General features: G+C 38.8%; 1 protein-coding gene across 17 annotated transcripts in view; it reads right to left on the reverse strand.

Moving 5' to 3' along the window:
* Positions 1-22927, reverse strand: part of CFAP91 (cilia and flagella associated protein 91) — a 72851-nt gene that overhangs the window by 38932 nt on the left and 10992 nt on the right. For all 17 annotated transcript variants that reach the window (XR_004734223.3, XR_013527605.1, XR_004734215.3 and 14 more), the window contains 5 exons: positions 20798-20979; positions 11781-11958; positions 7708-7865; positions 5347-5529; positions 4314-4456 (listed from right to left, as the gene is read on the reverse strand). Coding sequence is in view for 6 of the 17 variants with exons in the window: in XM_078352067.1 (XP_078208193.1) it covers positions 4314-4456; positions 5347-5529; positions 7708-7865; positions 11781-11958; positions 20798-20979 (844 nt within the window). In the remaining 11 variants the exon portion in view is untranslated. The remainder of the gene's footprint in view (positions 1-4313; positions 4457-5346; positions 5530-7707; positions 7866-11780; positions 11959-20797; positions 20980-22927) is intronic.

The raw sequence follows: 22927 nt of genomic DNA on the forward strand, positions 1-22927 counted from the left end.
TTCAGGCCAATATCCATGATGAACATAGATGCAAAAATCTTCAATAAAATACTGGCAAGCCGACTGCAACAGCACATCAAAAAGCTTACCCACCATGATCGGTAGGCTTCATCCCGGGGGTGCAAGGCTGCTTCAACATAAGCAAGTCTATAAACATAATTCACCACATACACAGAACCAAAGACAAAAACCACATGATTATCTCAATTGATGCAGAGAAGGCCTTTGACAAAATTCAACAGCCCTTTATGCTAAAAACCCTCAATAAACTAGGTATTGATGGAATGTATCTCAAAATAATAAAAGCTATTTACAACAAACCAACAGCCAATATCATACTGAATGGGCAAAAACTGAGAGCATTCTCTTTGAAATCTGGCACTAGACTCTCTCACCACTCCTATTCAATATAGTACTGGAAGTTCTAGCCAGAGCAATCAGGCAAAAAAAAAAAAAAAAAAAAGAAAAAGAAATAAAGGGTATTCAAATAGGAAAAGAGGAAGTCAAATTGTCTCTATTTGTAGACGACATGATTGTATATCTGGAAGACCCCATCGTCCCAGCAAAAAATCTCCTGAAACTGATAAGCAACTTCAGCAAAGTCTCAGGATACAAAATCCATGTGCAAAAATCACAAGCATTCCTATACACCAATAACAGACTTAAAGAGAGCCAAATCAAGAATGAACTGCCATTCACAATTGCTACAAAGAGAATAAAATACCTAGGAATACAAATAACAAGGAAGGTAAAGGACCTCTTCAAGGAGAACTACAAACCACTGCTCAACGAAATAAGAGAGGACACAAACAGATGGAGAAACATTCCATGTTCCTGGTTAGGAAGAATTAATATCGTGAAAATGGCCACACTGCCCAAAGTAATTTACAGATTCAGTGCTATCTCCATCAAGCTACCAATGACCTTCTTCACAGAACTGGAAAAACCCACCTTAAACTTCATATGAAACCAAAAGAGAGCCCACATAGCCCAGTCAATTCTAAGCAAAAAGAACAAAGCGGGAGGCATCACACTACAGGACTTCAAAGTATACTATAAGGCTACAGTAATCAAAACAGCATGGTACTGGTACCAAAACAGAGATCTAGACCAATGGAACAGAACAGAGGCCTCGGAGGTAACACCACACATCTACAACCATCTGATCTTTGACAAACCTGACAAAAGCAAGCAACAGGGAAAGGAGTTCCTGTTTAATAAATGGTGTTGGGAAAACTGGCTAGCCATGTGCAGAAAGCAGAAACTGGACCCCTTCCTGACACCTTACACTAAAATTAACTCCAGATGGATTACAGACTTAAACATAAGACCTAACACCATAAAAGCCCTAAAAGAAAACCTAGGCAAAACCCTTCAGGACATAGGCATAGGCAAGGACTTCATGACTAAAACACCAAAAGCATTGGCAACAAAAGCCAAAATAGACAAATGGGACCTAATCAAACTCCACAGCTTCTGCATGGCAAAAGAAACAGTCATTAGAGTGAATCGGCAACCAACAGAATGGGAAAAAATTTTTGCAGTCTACCCATCTGACAAAGGGCTGATATCCAGAATCTACAAAGAACTAAAACAGATTTACAAGAAAACAAACAAACGAGTCCATTCAAAAGTGGGCAAAGGATATGAACAGACACTTTACAAAAGAAGACACACATGAGGCCAACAAACATATGAAAAAATGCTCATCATCACTAGTCATTAGAGAAATGCAAATCAAAACTACATTGAGATACCATCTCACGCCAGTTAAAATGGCGATCATTAAAAAATCGGGAGACAACAGATGCTGGAGAGGATGTGGAGAAATAGGAACACTTTTACACTGTTGGTGGGAGTGTAAATTAGTTCAACCATTGTGGAAGACAGTGTGGCGATTCCTCAAAGACCTGGAAATAGAAATTCCATTTGACCCAGCAATCCCATTACTGGGTATATATCCAAAGGATTATAAATCGTTCTACTCTAAGGACACATGCACACCAATGTTCATTGTAGCACTGTTTACAATAGCAAAGACCTGGAATCAACCCAAATGCCCATCAGTGATAGACTGGACAGGGAAAATGTGGCACATATACACCATGGAATATTATGCAGCCATCAAAAACGATGAGTTCGTGTCCTTTGTAGGGACATGGATGAACCTGGAAACCATCATTCTCAGCAAACTGACACAAGAACAGAAAATCAAACACCACATGTTCTCACTCACAGGTAGGTGTTGAACAGTGAGAATACATGGACACAGGGAGGGGAGCATCATACACTGGGGTCTGTTGGGGGGAAATAGGAGAGGGACAGCAGGCAGTGGGGAGTTGGGGAGAGATAGCATGGGGAGAAATGCCACATATAGGTGAAGAGGAGGAAGGCAGGAGATCACACTGCCATGTGTGTACCTAAGCAAGAATCTTGCATGTTCTTCACATGTACCCCAAAATCTAAAATGCAATAAAAAAAAAAGACCTGTGAAACAAACCTAAAGAAAGTAGAAAGAAATATATCATAAATATAGGAGTAGAAACTAATGTGATTGAAAAAACATACATTATACAGAAAATCAACAAAATCGAAAGTTCATTGTTTGGAAACACAAATACTAAGAAGCTAAGCAAGACTTCAGTAAAATTGATTCAGAAAAAGAGTTCAGGCATAAATAAACACTGCTGTAAATGAAAAAAGTAGACAGGAATAATGAATAAGACAAAACAAACATTAAAAAGATTATTTAAAAAATGCCATCAACAATTATGTGCAAAAAAAATCGAAAAGCTAGGAGCAATGTAATGTATAAAGAAAATGTAATTTACAAAACATAATGCAGAAGTGTTCTGTAAGTTTTGAAGAAATTGAGGTAGTGGTTAAAATTTTTCCTATGAAGAAAACATTAGTCCCAGATAATTCCATATGCATATTCTACCAAATTGAAGGAACAGATCATCCCAATCCTATTTAAACTCTTCTCAAAAAAGAAAAAGGAAGGAATATTCTCCAGTTCATTTCAGGAGACCTGTATAATTATAACACCAACCCTATATATAGTCAAACCGAGAAAGAAAAACAAGACGGCCATTTCACTCATGAATATAGAAGCAAAAGCCTAATCAACATATGAGTAAACCAAATCCAACAAGATATTAAAAATAAGCTGTATGTTTTAACCAAGGCAGGTTCATCTCAGGTATGCAAAGATAGATTAATATTTGTAAGCAATTACAAATGTTACTAAAATAATTTTAAAAATAACATGTATAAAAATTATGCAGTTGATATAAACATTTGACAAAATTCAACATAAACACATGATTAACTGCTTTAGTAAATTAAGAATAGAAGCGAACTTCTATAACCTAATAAAAAGAATCTATAAAAAATCTTAATAGAAAGTTAAGAGAATGATGAATATAGCAGTTAGGATGGGTAAAAGGGGATGGGGGCGTGGGGATGAGGCAGGAGAGAACCACCTCGATATATATGTAAATTACTGTCAAGGACCTGTTTTGAGGATGGGTTCCCATCAATTTTTATAAACGACTAAAACAAACATGTGTGGACCAGTGATGAAAGTGTATCATAAACCAGTGGGCCTTAAGGTGTGGTTCCTGGACTAGCAACAGCAGCATCACTGGGAAACATAAAAAACACAAATGCTCCAGCCCCACTTCAGACCCACTGAATCAAGAAACTAGGGATGAGGTCCAGCTGCATGTGTTTTAACAAGTCCTCTAGAAGATTCTGATGCACAGGGCAGATTGAGGACCACCATCATAAACCATAGATTCTGTACACCTATAGTCCAGCAAAAGGTAAACGCCAGCTGATAGATGACGTGCTGTGGGTCTTGGGGAAGACCATCACACATTTTCCTTTAGAGTTTTAACCTGATGAGAAAGGATTTGAACGTGACTCTGTTTCTTCATATGTCCTAATCACATGAACACAAACGGGAGAAAATCGGGCCTATTACAACTATTAACACCAATCATAATTCTGAATACTAGAAGCTTGCCGTACCTTAGTATAGTGTCAAATTTTATACAGAGATCCAAATTGAAAACACTTTCAGAAAGTAATATGATGTCTGCAAATGGGGAAAATAATCTCCAAGAAGGTTCTTGTAGTGTGAAATGAGGGGAAATACACATAGGTTCAGCACAGCAGGGGCAACCTCAGAAAGTGCAGAGCAGAGAATGTAGCTGTTTGATCCACTGGACACTGCTGCAATTTTTGAAGTGTAGCATTTATCTGCAAAAGCCACACTGGAAGTCATTGTCTCCAGATAATGATTATACCTTATGAATCTCTGCCAACTCATTGTCCAACCTTGCTGCTCTCTTCAGAAAACCGGCTTTGGTGGTAATGATTTTAGGTTTTGGAGCTCTGATTCGGGGTTGTGTCACAAAATCTGGGAGACATGATTCAAGTTCGACTAATCCTATGGGAAGGAAGTACATGTTTTTAGTATCCAATGCTTACATTTATTATTTTTAGAGTATATTGTTAAGTTTTGTAGCTGTTTGCTAGGCAGTTTCATTAGAATTGTTGAGAGGGTGTATCTCATGTAACAGAATGAAGTGTCCTAGAAATGTGATAGCATATTTCCGTATAATTAACTCATGTTCTCAGTGACTTAGACTGTACAATGAGAAATGCATTCTAAAATGAAAATATCACCCTATGAAAAAGTAGGAATTCCACAATAATAATCAACAAAAAAACTAATGATTCTATGATATGTGGTCCACTGTTCTAAAGTAGATGTTCACCAATTTATTACATTCTGCTCTGGAGATGGCCAGCCACAGCTACAAGTTCAGCAGTGTAACCAGCAACTCATGATCTTGGCCATGCGATACTTCAACTTGTCAAGTGAAATTAGATAACTAAGTAAGCCTCTTTTGAATTTCATAAGTGGTATACCCCTTTCCATGAATTTATTCCTCTTGCCCACTATTTTTTGACATTTCTTTGTAAAGGGTTGACTTCATTAAAGGTATTTCTTGTTTGCTTCATAAACCTAATATAAAGTTTTCTCTATTTCATTGTTAAATAACTTTATTAGTGACATTAAACATTTTTTAACATTTAGTAGCTAATTGAATTTACTTCTTGCTGAACTGTTCTGTAGCATATTCATTTGTTTATTTGTGTCTTAGTAGTTTTTGTTTGTATAAACTCACATTAATGATGTTAAACCTGTTCATCAATATTTATTGCAAGTATTTTTTGCTTAGCTTTTAATCTAAATTTCTACATTTTATATATTTGATCATATTTCTGAGATAACCTTCTTATATTGGATTTCCAATTATATAAGTTGCTTACCTTCATAGGTGTTGAGATAGTAGTTTTTTACTACAAAGTCCTCTGAGTTGTTGTCTGGGAAACACCCAAGACGAGACAGAGGTCCATAGACCTGTGATGCATAATCAGAATAGTCCTTGATGATATTTCTTCTCTCCAGCTTCCCTTCTATATTCTTTCCCTTTCCTACAAGTTTTCTGATTGCTGAAATAAAACATACCTTCATGATATCTCCAAAATATTGTTCTAAATTATACAAACGCAGAAGAGTAAACCGATTCTAGTGTTATTCAGAGAAGCTATTGAAATGAATGAATTTCATGATGACTCATGACAGCCAGAATGTAACACTAAAAACAGAGGTCTGCCATCTGTGTGGCCCAGATTGTCATGAGACAGGCAGGAGTGACAGAAGCAGAATCAGCTAGTGTCCTCAATCGGTACTCCTCAGAAATCTTTTATAACTGCATTTCAAGCTCCAGGCCAAGAAGAGGTATTCAGTAAAAGTTTGTTAAATGAGTAAAACTCAGAGCATCTGGAAAATACATGTTCAGTGGAGAACTAGGGAATTATTCTCCCCTACAATAATCAAAAGCAAAGACTACAGGTTCATCTTGGTTGACACCAAAATAAACCAGAGAATGTCCCAGCTTATAGCTTTCCGAATTGTTTGGCAGTCAGAGAGAAAAGGCTTGACTGTGCACAACAGGAGTATACTCACCTAAAGAGTGATGCTCCCTACCGCTCATGCTCTTTTTCTTTCAAATCCCATCACAGACACAAGCCCTTTTGGCGGCTTTACACTGTGGACTTTCAATGGGGTATAAATCTTATCACAAGATCATGATGTCACGCTGCAAGAGGGGCCTGTGTACCACTGCTGTCTTGGGGATGTTGCTTGGGGATGTTTGATCCTCAGCACTTCTGGGTGTGACTTTGGTTTTACAATTAAGTAAAAATGATTTCAATTTTATTATTCACCTATAAAAATTAGTCAGATCTATCATGAGTTATTCCAAGTACTGAAAAAAATATTGAGCATATCTAAATAAATACCTAGCAGTTAAATGCTCTTTTCTCACATCAAGAAAAAGTTAAAATTTAAGTTCGGCTGAGAACGGTGTCTCACGCCTGTAATCCCAGCACTTTGGGAGGCTGAGGTGGGCAGATCACGAGGTCAAGAGATCGAGACTATCCTGGCCAACATGGTGAAACCCTGTCTCTACTGAAAATACAAAAATTAGCCGGGCGTCGTGGCACACGTCTGTGGTCCCGGCTACTCGGGAGGCTGAGGTGAAGAATCGCTTGAACCCAGGAGGCGGAGTTTGCAGTGAGCCGAGATTACACCACTGTACTCCAGCCTGGCGACAGAGCGAGACTCCATCTAAAAATAATTTAAAAATTAAGTTCACTAAACATAATTTTAAGCAATAATTCATTTTTGTGATTGTTTTATTTTTGTTGGAAAAAATAAGTTTTGAATGATTTTTTAAAATGTGATTACATTGTGAATGAGTACATAAATAGTCTGCACATGTAATTGAAACTATTTATTTATTTATTTCAAAACAAGGTCTCTGTCACCCAGGCTGGAGTGTAGTGATGCGATCGTATCTCATTGTAGCCTTGAGCTCCTGTACTCAAGCCATCCTCCCACCTCAGCCTCCAAGTAGCTACAACTACAGATGTGTACTACATCTGGCTATGCTGAAAAAAAAATTTGTAGAGATAGGGTCTCACTATGTTGCTCAGGCTGGATTTGAATTTCTAGCTAATTTAAGCAATCCTCTCACTTCAGCCTCCCAAAGTGCTGGGATTACAGGCATAAGCTACCTCTCTTGACCTTAAATTTTTAAAGCAGAAATTTAACTTGAATCTTTAATTCAGTCATTCTTAATAAAAATAATAAATTATATACTTCCTCTTTCCATGTATGAAGTACAGATACACATATAGTTCATAAACACATATATCTGTGGTATTAAAATTTCTTGTAGAGGGGTAATTAGAAAAAGGGATGTGTCTGAAATGTCTCCTTTAAGAGCAATCATGAAGAAAGGGTAAGAAACAGGGCTCTTTATCCAGGGTGGTGGACCATGAATATGGGAAACCCAACACCTATCCCACCACACACACATACAGACACACACACTTCCATTATCTCAATAACTTGACTACCTGTTAGGACACCGTCACTTGATTTGCTTAGTGAGGGATTTTCCTCCACTCTTGTACCTTTAAGAAATAACTCATCTCTCAGCCCTTACCTATGTGATTCCCAGGACCAAAACAGAATTATAACATAGTTAAGTCAGGTTTGGTCAAAGATCCAAAGCAAAGCCCACTTTTCCACTGACTTCGTTGTTCATACTACACCATTACTTGATATATGTGTGCGCTGAATTTTTGCCATTTTTGCCTCTTTTGCCTCCTGCAGTTTAGACCACCGGGCATTCAAGTGCTTCATATTCACTTCATTCTGATTCTTGTCACGCATCCTCAACAGCTCTTTTAGAACTTCCAGGCGAATCTCCTGCAGTCTTCAAGTAAATTACAAAACATAAAGAACCATATGGCATCTCAGAGGGCAAGGAAATGGCTGCCACAGACAGGCTCTTCTCTGTGGGCTGGTATCATGTTCATGTATTGTCAAAAGACCACTCCAGCAAAAGCATGACAGATGAAGTGGGGGCGTGGGGGAGACAACTCAATAGAGACTCACTATATAATAGAAATATACATGGGTGTAGTTCTCAAGGATGAAGAAGAGTATGCCAGGCAGATGGGGTAAAAGAAGGGCTCTCTAGACAGATGGGCCTAAAGGAACAGCAAGAGGTTTGTGCACAGTGCCAGGTCGAGTGGTATTCCTGGAAGGTTACATAATAGGGAGAGTGAGGAGGAAATGCGGTTCTGGCATGCTATCCTAAGGAGTGAGGTGCAAATGCAGTGCCTGGCATATAATAGGTACTCAACAAATTTTTGTTTCCTTTCCCCTTATCTTTGACTTGTTCTCCTTGGGCTACCTTGCTCATCTGCATCCAAGAACGCAATGCAGATGACTTTGCAATCTGTACCTCCAGCTTAGATCTTTCTTTCTTTTTCTCTCCCTCCCTCCCTTCTTTCCTTTCTTCCTTCTTTTTCTCCCTCCTCCCTCCCCTTCCTTTCCTTCCATCCCTCCTTCCCTCATTCCTTCCTTCCTTCCTCCCTTCCTCTCTCTCTTTCTCTCTTTCTTTCGAGACAGTCTTGCTCTGTTGCCCAGGCTGGAGTACAGTGGCCTGATCTCAGGTCACTGCAGCCTCCACCTCCTGGGTTCAAGCGATTTTCGTGTGTCAGCCTCCCAAGTAGCTGGGACCACAGGTGCCTGCCACCATGCCTGGTTAACTTTTGTATTTTTAGTGTAGATGGAGTTTCACCACATTGGCCAGGCTTGTCTCAAACTCCTGGCCTCAAGTGATCCCACCTTGGCTTCCCAAAGTGCTGGGATTACCGGCATGAACCACTGCACCTAGCTCAGCTTAGATATTTCTGAACCAGAATTTCCATCTATTTGAATCTCCAACTGTCCCTTGACAATTAAAAAAAAAAAAACCCTACTCACTTGTTCCCCCGGATGTCTGCCCCTCTTATACCTCTTCACTCTGCTAAGGATCACTCCTCAGAAATACTTCTTGTATTCCCTAGCTCATGTTTTGGTCATCTCATTCCTAACGTGGACTCCTTGCTGCTAGTCTCTCCTCCTTCCAATCTTTTTTTGTACCCAGCTGTCCAGGTTTTCCTTCCTAAAACAGAGATTTGAATATACATTTTACTCCTACTTAGAAATTCATACCTGAATTTATTCACTTACTCATTTGCCAAATATGTATTAAGTGCCCACCACATGCCAGGCAGGAACAATGATGTACAAGATAAAATGCCTTCTCTCAAGAAGCACTGTTGTGGTGAATGGACATGTGAACCGACACTTCCAGCACGAGGAGATGCATACCAGCTAGAAGAGTGAAAAGTCTTTGTGGGAGAAGAAAGAATAGGGCAGGGAGAAAAGAGGGAGAAGATGGGAAAAGCCTTCCTTAGAAGAGCTGTCAACTCAGGATTAAGATGTGCCAGATTGACAAGGGAAAAGCAGGGCCTCAGCAGGGACTGGAGGGAGAGCAAGATGTCACACTGGCAGCGTTTCTCAGATTGAATACGCTTGAGGGGCGAGAGTGTAGTGACAAATGAGTATGGAGAACTAGGCTTAAAAACTAAGACACACACCCCCAGCCACCTTTCTCTCTAGAGTTAGAAATGCTAGGTTCAATTTTCCATGTCACCACTGACCTTAATCTCTTCAATGACAAAGTGGAGATAATAATAGTACCCTCTTCATGAGGTTGTTGTGAGCATTAGGTGAGTTAATGCATATACAGTGCTCGAACAGTAGTCTCAAATTTAAGAGTGCAGCAGCACAATCCAGAGGGCAGTTTCTGACACAGATTGCTGACAATCCCTGATTCACAGGTCCTGGGATGGGGCCTGGTCATCTGCATTTCTACCAAGTTCCAAGGTAATGTTGATGCTGCTAGTCTGTGGACCACACTTCGAGAACTGTATGCTTAGAACATCATCTGGCACATAGTAAGCCCTCTATAAATGTTCCACGCTCTATAGATGTCTTCTTCTTCATCTGATATCACTGGCAGAACTACTTTTAGTCCACCAATCATCATGATCATCATCATATTATTGACAGAGCTTATAGTTCACTCATCATTTGATATTGACAGAGCTCCTTATAGTCCACTAATCATCATCATCAACACATCATCATCATCAATCTGATATTATTGACAGAGCTCCTTAGAGTTCAATGGGGCAGAAAGGGGCAGGGAGATGGGCAGGGAAATGGTGCCAAAGATCTCAGACCAACACCCCTCAGGCATTGTTCTACCTGATAGCTTCTGATATTATTGTCTGATATTACTATCTGCCTGATGGCTTCTTAGGCACCCCTCAAAACTCAGCTCAGAAGATACTTCCTCTCAGCAGTTTTCTTTCTCAAATCACCCACCTTAAATAGAACTAACTGTTCTCTCACCTAGATTCCCCGAGCACTTCGTGTACAGAATAGCACATCACCTGATAGGCACACCTGAGAGGGGTTGATCTAAGATCTTGTCGCATCTTTGCCCACCTTCCCTGCCCTCCTGCCCCAGTAGACCATAAGGACCTCTGTCAGGAAGAGCAGTTTCCTATGCATCCCTATTTTCTTAATTCACAGCACAGAGCCTAGCATGTAGAAGGGACTCAAAATACATGTATGAAAATTGTCCTCAGTTTAACAAATGTACTCACTTTCTCAGGTGACGTCTTCACTCTGGCCCTCTGGACATTTTTCTAGTTTTAATGCCTTTTGAAAAGACACATATCTTTCCAAAATATAATAATAAATTTAAATTTCTGCCAATAGGATTGGGTATTTGACACCTACTTTGCCCCAAACACTATTTTTTAAATTAAATTGCAAGCTTTTATCAAAACACCACAAAGCCTAGATTCAGACTTAATCTGAAGGTGTGGCAAAAAAATTAACATATTCCACATTTAGCACCAAGCTGAGTCTCTAACACTTTGGGTCCCTCTCTTGTGTGTAAGGGTCTTTGGCAGCATTTCTCTGAGCAATAAAATGCATCAGCACAGCCTGGCACAAAGGACAACCTCAGCAAACGCACTTCCTTTGCTCTTGCTAGAGAGTTTTAAATTTTGGTTCTCATCATCTCTTACCATTTCCACATATCAGCAACAACTCCATTACTGGAAATATATCAGTTGAAATGATTGAAAACCCAACCACAATTACCTCAGCATATTGTTATTTGTGTATATTGTTATAGAAACTCAACTCTTAATGGAATTATTCCATAATTTGTCTTTTAAATAGGAAATGCTCCCTTTAGCTCTAGCCAGAATGCAAGGCATCCTGACTGTGAATCCATTGTCAGGAGCAGGGAGGTAAGAGATAGGACTAGTGCCAAGGCTGTTTGGAGGACTATGAAGAAAGCCCAGGCACTGGGATAGTGGCAATGGGAATGAAGATGAAAGGACAGTTTGAAAGGTGCTTTGCAGAAATTAGTGGGATTCTGTGACAGTTAAAATAGATACTGAAGAGCAAAGGGAGGAGAAGAATCAGAGATGCCCTTCAGGAGTTGTTCAAACCTGGGTCCCATGCTGAGCTTCTTCACACACAGAGAGGGCATTCTACATTTTTATGTTATTGGAGAGAAAATTATAGAGAGCTTCTGGACCACATCAGAAGCATGTGACTGCTCCTGAAAGAACTGGAAGCCCAATTTCCTATCTCTACAGGTTGAGGATGCTTTTCAACCCATACATTTGGGGGAATGCTTTGCAGATATAAAGCATTAATATTACTCCCACCAGTGCAGGAACAGTTGTCTAGGTGATAGAGAACCTACTTTTCAATCTCCTGCTCTCTGAAGGCCCACTCCTTCCTCTCCATTTCATTCATCATCTTCCTCCTCTTCTCATACTGGAAGGCGTCACTCAGAGGGGGAAGGGTGGCTTCCCAAGCACGCTTCTCACGGGCTCTTTCTATCATCTCCACCTCAGCTTGTCCTGCTGGGAGACCCCGACCTGCAGAATGAAGCAGCACAGCTTAGGAACAAGTGGGTAACCCACGCACCCCCTAGTATGTAATTTACTCCCTGTCAGTTATGACAAGATAACATGACATTAGGGAACACCCTCTAGATGTGCCTCACAGCTTGTGTTACCTGTGCCCCACTGCCTCTTGTTAGTAATTGAGCCAAAAGACATTTTAGTTGCATGTAAGATGCTGGAATGTATTTGAAGAACATTAAGTGACTGCTGAATAATCACACCTTGGAACGCTCTGTAATAAACAAATTTACATTCTGAAATACAAGGAAATTTCAAAGTCCTGAGATGGGAAAAATATGGAGTAGGGAATTTGTTGGATAAACGTGAATATATATATTTGAGTCAAGGTCTCACTCTGTTACCCAGGCTGGAGTTCACTGTGGCCTTGACCTGCCAGGCACAAATGATCCTCTACCTCAGCCTCCCAAGTAGTTGGGACTGCTGGCATGTGCCACCACACTTGGCTAATTTATTTCTATTTTTTGTAGAGACAAGGTTTCATCATGTTGCCCAAGCTGGCCTTAAACTCCTGGGTTCAAGCAATCCTCCCACCTTAGCCTCTCAAAGTGTTGGAATTACAGCCATGAGCCACTTGGCCAGATACTTTTCTATTATTTTTCTAAAAAATAATAGAAAATGAAGACACTAATCACTAGCTGAGAATTTGCCATCTTTGGGTTTTGTCCCCCACAGTGAATGTACAGTTTAGGGCTATCTCTCACCTCCAACTTTAAGCATTCAAAGACACAGTACCTGTAGGTCAGGCAGGAGGGTAGCGCCACTAGATATGTCTCCTGACCAGCTCCGAGACCTTGGCCGAGACCTAAACCTACGTATGCCTCCCTGGACCAAGTTTGGAGGATGCCAGCACATTTAGGTATCTAGCACCTCTAAATGCGGCCTTGTAAAAGCAACTAAAGGAAAGGGAGGCTGGAACAATTTTCCTGTTTGATCACCAAATCACAGTAAGCCAACTTTCATTTTATTTTCATTCAAACACATAATTGTATATAAAAATCCAAGGACATAAATAACAAGTCATATTTTCTACCACATACAGGAGGCCATGCCTAAGATTTTTGTCTTATTTCAGATCTTTCGTAATGTGTATGCTTTTAAAAAGCAAATAAGTAATATATAATTACACTGCCTCTTGTTTTCAAAATTAGGGCATTATAGAGAAGGCTAAAATTCTGTACTCTGCTTCCTCATTCGGATCACCTTCCCAGAGGCAGTCACAATGACCCATTTAGTGAGGAGTAATACTACCAGTTCATCTTTTTACTTTTATAGATATATAAAGAAGTAAATAAAACTGTATACAAAATACCATATATATGTATCTACACATTATTTTGTGGGTCTTGTGTGGTATTTTCTTTAGTAATTTAAAAAATAACTATGAAAATCATACCATATATATGCAGACTTAACAACAATACACATTTTGTCATATATACTTTACATTTTGTAATCAAAGAAATTAAAACATTATAAATAAAGCCGATGTTCCTTTTAACTACCACATCAAGCCCCATTCCCTTCTCCCATTTTCCAAAGCAAACAGAAAAATAAATTGTGGTTTTTCATTCAATCTTAACATTTTATATACAAATTTATATCTATGAATTATAATAATAATAAAACCTAACATTACTTAATCTTTTATTATGCCAAGCACTTTTCTAATCCATTTAATCCTGAACAAATCCCTATCACATAAATACAATTATGTCTGTTTTACAAATGAAGAGACTGAAGGGCTACAAGGCTAAGTAACTTGCACAAGGCTGCAGGTGTAAATCAGAAGGTGCACGTGGCAGTGTGAACCTTGCATTTTTGTGCACTATACTATACTTCCTCTCTAGTAAAAACAAATAGAACTGAAAATGAATTATATAGAACACAGTACTGATGTTTAGTTAAAATTTACATACACAATACTGTACTGTAGCTACTCATTCTGCAACTTGCTTTTTTTACTCCATTTTGTTTTGGAAGCCTCGCTGTACTGATATATACAGATCTAGTTTCCTTATTCCACTGTCAGGCTTTATTACAATTTAAGCTATCTTCTCAAATGACATTTAGATTGCTTTTAATTTTTTGATTGTACATCATGTTGCAACAAACATCCTTGTACTGGTCTCATTGTACCATATGTGAGTTTCTCTAGGATTCTTAGAAGTAGAAATGCTAAAGTCTAGCAGCTACATCATAAAATATGATCATTTTTAATTCTGGATATTGCTTAATTTACCCTCAGAAGTATATTTTTGCTGCTTTGAGATCCCCTGATGGTTCCTCTCCCATGGTGCATGCTTCACTTCCTCCCACATTGCATCTGCCCAATCTCAGCTCCTTTTTGCAGTCCTTACAAATATTTAGTAGTTCATGAATTATATATATTTTTAGTTTTACTGAAAATGGAGTTTGTGGGAGTATTCCTGTTCTTGCTTTTGTGTGATTTCTGGGAAGGGAAGATGAAAAGTGCTAATTTACCCAGGCATAGTTATATTGAGAGTGGGTATCTGGATTAGAAATACTTGAAGGTATAAATTACTCAGGAGAGAAGTCTTATCTATTCAAGCATGAGTTTTCCCATTGATAAACATGTTCTGTCTCTCTTTTCATCAAATCTTTTTGTACATGCCTAAAGAATAATTTATGATTTTCACCATAAATCCCTTGCACGTTTTATTAAGTGATTTCCTAGGCACCTTGTTATTCATTGCTATCGTGTATGTAATTTTTTTCAGCCAAGTGTGGTGGCTCACCTGTAATCCCAGCACTTCTGGAGGAATACGGGAGGATTTCTAAATCCAAGAATTGGAGACCAGCCTGGGCAACATAGTGAAACCCCACCTCCACAAAAAATATATATTATTTTAAAAATTAGGCTGGCATGGTGGTGTGGGCCTGTGGCCTTAGTTACTTGGGAGGGCAGGGTAAGAGGATCACTTAAGCCATAAGGTTTGAAGCTGCAGTGAGCTATGATTACAACATTGCACTCCAGCCCCATGAGTAGCTGGGACATACACACCACGTCCAGCTAATTTCTTTGTATTTTTAGTAGAGATGGGGTTTCACCATGTTGGCCAGGCTGGTCTCAAACTCCCAACCTCAGGTAAATAATTTTTCTTTTCTTTCCTTTTTCTTTCCTCTTCCTCCTCCTCCCCTTCCTCTTCCTCTGCCTCCCCTCTGCCTCCCCCTCCCGCTCCCACTCCTGCTCTGAGAGGGTCTCACTCTGTTGCCCAAGTAGAAGTACAGTGGCATGATCACAGTTCACTTGACATTATAACATTGAACCCTTGGGCTCCAGCAATCCTCCTGCTTCAGGCTCCTGAGTAGCTAGGACCACAGGTGAGTACCACCACACTCAGCTAATTTTTCTTTTGTAGAGATGGGGGTCTCACTATGTTGTCCAAGCTGATCTCAAACTCCTGGCCTCAATCAATCCTCCTGCTTTGGCCTCCCAAAGTGCGAGGGTTACAGGTGTGAGCCACTGCACCTAGCCTCAACAATATTTTTAGTTGGATATTGCTCTCATATAGGAAAGCAACTGATCTATGTTGATTTCTTGTTGAACCCTTTTTAGTTCTGATAATTTGATTTTCTAAGTGAGCACATGTATGCAAATAAGGATAGTTTTGCTGCTTCTTTCTAAACGCCATGCCTCCATTTTTCTCTTATCTTGCTGCACTGACTCAGTGTTCCTCAACCAGGGTGCTATTGCCATATTGGGCAGATAACTATTTGTTGTATGAAAATTCCCCATGCAGTACAGGATGTTGAGTGTCCACACCAGACTATCCGCTACACCCTGTCCCATGAGCTAAATGCCAGAAGCACTTTCTAATCATTATTACATAGAAAAATGCTACCCGTACTCCCAAAGGTTCCTGAGAGGAGGAATCATAGCCAAGCTTGATAAACTCTGGGCTAGGATCTTCTCTATGTTGTTCAATAGTGGTGATAATGAGCATTATCAATGTCTTTTTCTTTTAGAGTAAAGCTTTTAAAGTTTCAACTTTAGTATGTTGTTCATTACAGACTGTGGTAGATACTCCTTAAGTCTCTAAAGTTTCCTTCTGCTCCCAGTTTATTCAGACTATATACCATAAATGAGCACTGCATGTTATAAAATACTTTTTTTCTGCATCCAGAGAAGCATTTTTCTTATGTTTTCCATTAAAATGGTAAATTACATAAATAGCTTTCTAATATTGCAACAAACTTGAATTTCTCTGATTAACTCCATTTGGTTATGGTAAGTCACTCTTTTAAAAATGCAGCAAGATTAGATTGCTAGTATCTTATCTGGAATTTTTTGCATATTTCTTCATACGTGAGGTTGGCCTGTAAGTTTCCCTACTAGTATAGCTGGCCCTTCACATCCATGGCTTCTACCATCTGTAGATTTGACCAACTGCAGGTTGAAAATATTTTTGCATCTGTTCTGATCATGTACAGACTTTTTTTTCTTGTCATTATTCCCTAAACAATACAGTATAATAAATATTTTTGCAGAATTTACATTGCATTAGGAATTGTAAGGAATCTAGAGATGGTTTACATATATGGGAGGATGAATGTAAGTTATATCCAAATACTATGCCATTTATTAATCTTTATTAGAAAATTACTTATGGCCCTGGCCAGGCGCGGTGGCTCAAGCCTGTAATTCCAGCACTTTGGGAGGCCGAGGCGGGTGGATCACGAGGTCAAGAGATCGAGACCATCCTGGTCAATATGGTGAAACCCCGTCTCTACTAAAAGTACAAAAAAATAGCTGGGCATGGTGGTGCATGCCTGTAATCCCAGCTACTTGGGAGGCTGGGGCAGGAGAATTGCCTGAATCCAGGAGGCGGAGGTTGCGCTGAGTCGAGATCGCGCCATTGCACTCCAGCCTGGGTAACAGCAGAGAAACTCCATCTCAAAGAAAAAAGAAAATTACTTATGGCCCTAATGACTATTTCTTTTGCCTTTTAAAAGATCTAACTTGTCAACTATTTATTTTAACTTTATTATTCCTTTTACATGTGAAGACTGAATAGGTTTAAAATGTAAAGCGCTTGGAACAGTTCTTGGCGTATCGTAAGCACTTAATCTTATCCCCTCAGTACTTACAGTGTCATCTTTTTCACTGTGTCGTTATTTTCCCCTTATTTTTATGTAAACTTTTTATAAATGTATAGCATACATAAACAAAATCAAACATCCCATATAATCAGCACCCAGATTAAGGAATAGAATATTACCAGAACCCTAGAATGCCCATGAAACTCCCTTCCCAGTCTCTACCTGTCCAAGGATAGCTACCATCCTCATTCCTAATGCGTTAATTTAGTTTTGATTGGTTTTAAGTTTTATGTAAATGAAATCACAGTTTAGGTGCTCTTCTTTATCTTTTGCTCAGCATTATATATGCGATTATATACACATATACAATCACTCTTGTAACTACATGTAGTTGTACTTCATTCTCATTATTAGATAGCATTCCATTATGTGAATAAACTATATTTTATTCATCCATTCTATGGTTGATGGACATTTGGACTGTTTTCAGTTTGGAATTATTATAAATAATGCTGCTGTGAGTTTTCTTGTACATGTCTTTTGGTGAACACACTTATGCATTTCTGTTAGTAGAATATTGTGCTCTTTTTTTTGGTGTATAGCTAGGAATGAAATTGCTGGATTGTATGTATGAATACATTACATAAATAAATTTACTTAATCCTTACAGTATCCTATGAGATAGATATTCTTCTTATGTATGAAAATGTCTTTATTTCACCTTCGCTCCTCAATAATAGTTTTGCTGGTGAAAGAATTCTAGGTTGGCAATCATTTTCCCACAGAACCTTAAAGGTAATACTACAAAATATCAGTCTTATTTTTTCCTTTGTTGGTAATCTGAGTTCTCTTTCTAATAGTTTTTTTCACTTTTTTCTTTTACTTTTGTTAGTAGGTATGAATTTTTAAAGGATCATCCTGGTTGGTACTCAGTGAAATTTTTCAGTGTGAAGGCTAATATATTTCTTTAGTTCTGGCGAGTTCTCAGCCATTATCTTTTCTTGCATTGCTTCTCTACCATTTTTCCTGTACTCATGTCCTAGCCCCCACAGCTCTTCCTTTTCTTTTATCTTGTTCTACCGCTATATGTTGCATTCTGGAATATGTGTTCATTTAATCTGCCATTTCATTAATTTGCTCTTCAGCTCAGTCTATTTTAATATTGAGTCCATTTTATTTCAAACTTTAGAGGTTTCCTCCCCCTTGACTCCAGGTGGTTATTTTTCATGACTCCCATTCTTGTTTTGGTGTTGCTATTTCCCCATTATTCTTGTGAGAATATAAAAATCACTTCCTAATTTCTTTTCAGATTGCTCAATTTTGTTTATTCAGAAATTGATTCTTCCATTTCCTTTATTTTTTGTGGGTCACTCCTGGTGTGTCTGTTCCTTGGGCACTTTGGGGTTCTTGAGTGGAGATCAGCTGCAGGTTTCTCTCATAAGGACTCCGGTCAGTAAGCAGCCTTGACCTGCAAGAGGGGCTCCTACCTAACCTCATTCTTTAGATCCCTGCTCATGACTACCGGGTGAGAGTCCAAGGCCCCATGCCCACCTGGAGCTATCTCCACGCTTAGAGGTCCTGGAAATCCTTGTACAAATGGCTCCGAGCCTGCTTCCGAAGTCTCCATGGGCCTTGTCACAAGATTCAGATTCCTGAAGGAATATTATATGCTGCTGTTTGTTTACCCTTAAGCCCAAGGTGGGGCCAAATGGCAGCTGTTCGTAGGATGTGTGAAGAGAGTTTGGGAAGAAGAGCTGGGGTAATCACGGGCATGCATGACGGGCCCTCAGATGTAGAGCAGGGCCATGAAGGGGAAAGCAAACGGCAGGCTGCAGTGGGCTCTCGCCTTGCTGCCACATTACAGCATGGAATCCTAGGAGTCTAAGAATTCCAATTTAAACTTGTCCTTTTAACTTGGTATAAAGATGTTTGTGGGGAAAAAAAAGTATTTTACTTAACAGATATTAGCTTAACAATTTTTAAATATCTATATGCATGGTATGTGGGCCTCCCTTAGAGTCCTGGGCCCCACAGACGGCAAGAGTAGGCCTGGCTCATAGAGGCTTTCATTGACACTTCAACCTCAGTTCTGCTTATGACAGTGTACCAGATTAGGTTTTTTTGCCTAGTGAAGCATTTCTGAGCCTCTGCCCAGCTCTTGTCCTTCTGTAGTTTATTGCCAAGTCCCTATCACACCAAGAGGTAAAGTCCAAGGCCACAGGTAGGAATGCCTGACTCCCCTCTGGCTATAATCTTCATTGGGCAGGCACCAGGCTTCAGTGGCACCTGTGTACAGGAGAAAGGCGCTGGCCCCTCCAGTTCAGACAGGTGCCTTGGACCTGGTTCCCCACCATTCACAGCTCCTGCTCACTGCCAAAGGTCCCCAGCTACTTCTTTCTTTAGGAAAAAGTCTCCATTTCTACATTATGAATATTTTCTTTCTTGCTTTTAAGTGTGGCTATATGTTTATTAATTTTTTTCCTGTACTTCTTATGCCTTCAGAGCAGAAAGGGAAGGTTTCAGCAAATTTTTAATTTGCCTTCAAGCCTGAAAGTAGAGCCTCTGCTTTAAAGTATGGGTGTTGAGAATGTGTAATCTGGATTCATAAGTGAGCCAGGGAACAAGAATCAAAACTAGAGCCCAGATATGAACACCTTCTTTGCCTGGGGTGCAGATTTGGTCACAGCTATCCATTACAATGGGAGGTGGGGGAGGAAGTAATCTCATTTAAAAATCATTACAGTGTACCAGCTATCTCTATGTCCTTGGAGGAGTTAATTAACCTCTCTGGTTCTCAGTTTCCCACTATTAATACAACTGAGCCAGATAAGCTAATTTCTAATAATTTCTAAAGGTACTCTCACTTATTAATTTTATAGGTTCACATAATATAGGCCTAGATGAGATTTTATTACATTCTAATTTCTGAGACTGAAAGATATTTAGTATTTCAGAGATAGTATCAAATCATCCAAATTATCTAATAAAGTTTATAAGGGAGCTTTGATAAATTAAGATATTTTGGCCAATTAAGATAATATTACATACATAGGAATGTGCATTCAGTTTTTTTTTTTTTTTTTTGAGCCGGAGTTTCGCTCTTGTTACCCAGGCTGGAGTGCAATGGCGCGATCTCGGCTCAGCGCAACCTCCGCCTCCTGGGTTCAGGCAATTCTCCTGCCTCAGCCTTCTGAGTAGCTGGAATTACAGGCACGTGCCACCATGCCCAGCTAATTTTTTGTATTTTTAGTAGAGACAGGGTTTCACCATGTTGACCAGGATGGTCTCGATCTCTTGACCTCGTGATCCACCTGCCTCAGCCTCCCAAAGGGCTGGGATTACAGGTGTGAACCACCACACCCGGCCTTCAGTATTATACATTCAAAAAAAAGCTTATGTGTAAAGAAATATGATTGGTCAATGAAACGGATGTGATTCACTAGAAGAGAGAAATGAGAGGACATAGGTGAGTAGTCAGCAAAGAACTGAAATATTAAGCTGAAATATTCAGCTTCACAAATAGAGCACAAGAAAACTACTTACAATAAAAAGATAGTATCTCTATTTGACCAGAAGCATCAGAAAAATTATGAGTCTATGAAGTTACTGTACTAAGACACTTTCTATAGCAACACTGTAAACCACAACTGCCTGTACATGGGCCATTTCAAAAGCATGCATGGTTATCAGCACTGTCATCTGCCAATAGTCAGGAGATTTACCAACTCACCCCAAGTAAGAGTAGCCAGGGTCAAGAGCTCAGGGATTGAGTCCTGGTATACTACATATTCTGGAGAGTATGGATCTGTTTGAACGTCAGCATCCCGATAATCAGTCTGAGTGCCCACAGTAGACTTTGAAGGGATGGATAGGTGCTTAGTAGAAGTAGGAGGAAAAGTATATGGTTCTGCCCTAAAAGGGAAACATTAGTTTAGAAATTGAAACCTGTTATGATCACTTAAAATATTACATAATCAAGTAGAGGTAAATCTTGGAAGCTTCGTCAAGTCCATTCCTCCTTTAAATGCTGACAGGTACAAAGTTATGAATCCATTATAACCAGGATTATGCCCCCAAATCTTGAGAGAATTGCCTTGTTATTCTCACCTCTGCCAAGAAACTGAGTGGGTTTAAGTACCATGGTTGACTCACAGCAGTTCCTGTTTATGTGTGTGTCACTGGGCAAGGTTGTAGAATAGAGCTATTCTAGAATGCTGTGCAGTACTTCTGGACCTATTCAGAATTACTACATTCTCTGGTTTCTTTCTTCTCTGTTTCAGTTAGACACTCAATCTCTGTTTCCCTCCGGAAATACAGGATCAGAGAAAAGAGAAGAGATACTTTCTGTGGAAAGAAAGAATGAGAAAAAGGAAGGATGGAAGGAATGAAGGCAGGCAAGCAAGCAGGCAGACAGGCTCTATCTGAATAAATGATTCAATAATTAATGGTGGGGTCACTTTGTTATTAACATGTGGAAAAGTTACCTTGCCTCTTGCACAAAAATTAATTCCGGATCTTTAGAAAAATTAATGTAAAAATAAGACTATAAAAGTACTAACAGAAAATATAAGTCAATATTTATATCATCTTTTTAAGCCTGGCTGAAAAGCCAGAAACTATAAAAAAAGATGATCAATAGAATTGAGGGTTAAGTTTCAACTTCTAAGCCTCAAAATAGCACAAACAAATTTAAAAGGTGAATGGCAAACTAAGAAATAGGTTTTGTAACATATGTGATATAATAAAAAGTTTAAATAGCCCTTCTATATAAAAAGCTCTTATAATTTCAATTAGGCAATTAAATACCCCATGGAAAAATGAGTAAAGGGGAATTCACAAAACAAAAAGCAAAACTTCTAACAAACACATAAGAAGATAATGAAGATAACTAGTAATCAAAGAAAAGTAAATTAAAACAGCAAGATATTATTTTATGCTATTTTATCATATAAGCAAAGATTTAAAAGATTGAAAGTACCTAGCATTGATTATGTTGTGATGAAATAGGCATTCTCATAAACTGTTGATGGAAATACAAATAGGTACACCTAACTGACAAGTAATTTATGAATATATATATCAAAACCTTAAAATACCCTTTGATCCATTTTTATTCCTAGGAATTTACTCTAGAAAATAACTGGACAGGTGTACAAAGATATATATGCAAACATGTTCATGAAGTTTCATTTATAAGAGTGAAAAATTAGAAATTTAAATAATCATATCAATACAAGAATTGTTTTAAAAAATGGCACACCCATAATGGGACTTACGCAGCTATTCAAAGTAATCATGTAATCTATACTTGTGAGCATTCAAAAATGTCCATGATTCATTGTCAAGTAGAAAAAAATGACACTAGTAAGTGGTATGTATAGGATTCCATTTTTAAATTTTAAAACTGTATTTTGTGCATAGAAAAATGCCTATATATAAAACAAAATAATAATTATTTCTAGATAGAATTATACAGATAATTTTTTCATCTTTATACTTTTCTGAATCTTCTTTTTTAACATGTACCTGCATTGCCTCTAGAATAAGAGTAAATATTATAGCCACTTTGACTTAAAAGACATTTTTTTTAAGTTGGTAGAATAATTGGTTAAATTATATAGATAACTAAAATGAAGGCAAAAATGGAGAGATATTTCCATTTTGAAAAACAGAGGCAATGGTAAATGCTTATATACAAGCACAGCAAATACATACACCAAAGATACTTTAAAAAAAAAAAAGGGCTGGGTGTGGTGGCTTACACCTGTAATCCCAGCACTTTGGGAGGCTGAGGAGGGTAGATCACGAGGTCAGGAGTTTGAGACCAGCCTGGCCAACATGGTGAAACCCCATCTCTACT

This window comes from Callithrix jacchus, chromosome 15 (genome assembly GCF_049354715.1).
Source record: "Callithrix jacchus isolate 240 chromosome 15, calJac240_pri, whole genome shotgun sequence".
In the NCBI taxonomy this organism is placed as follows: domain Eukaryota; kingdom Metazoa; phylum Chordata; class Mammalia; order Primates; family Cebidae; genus Callithrix; species Callithrix jacchus.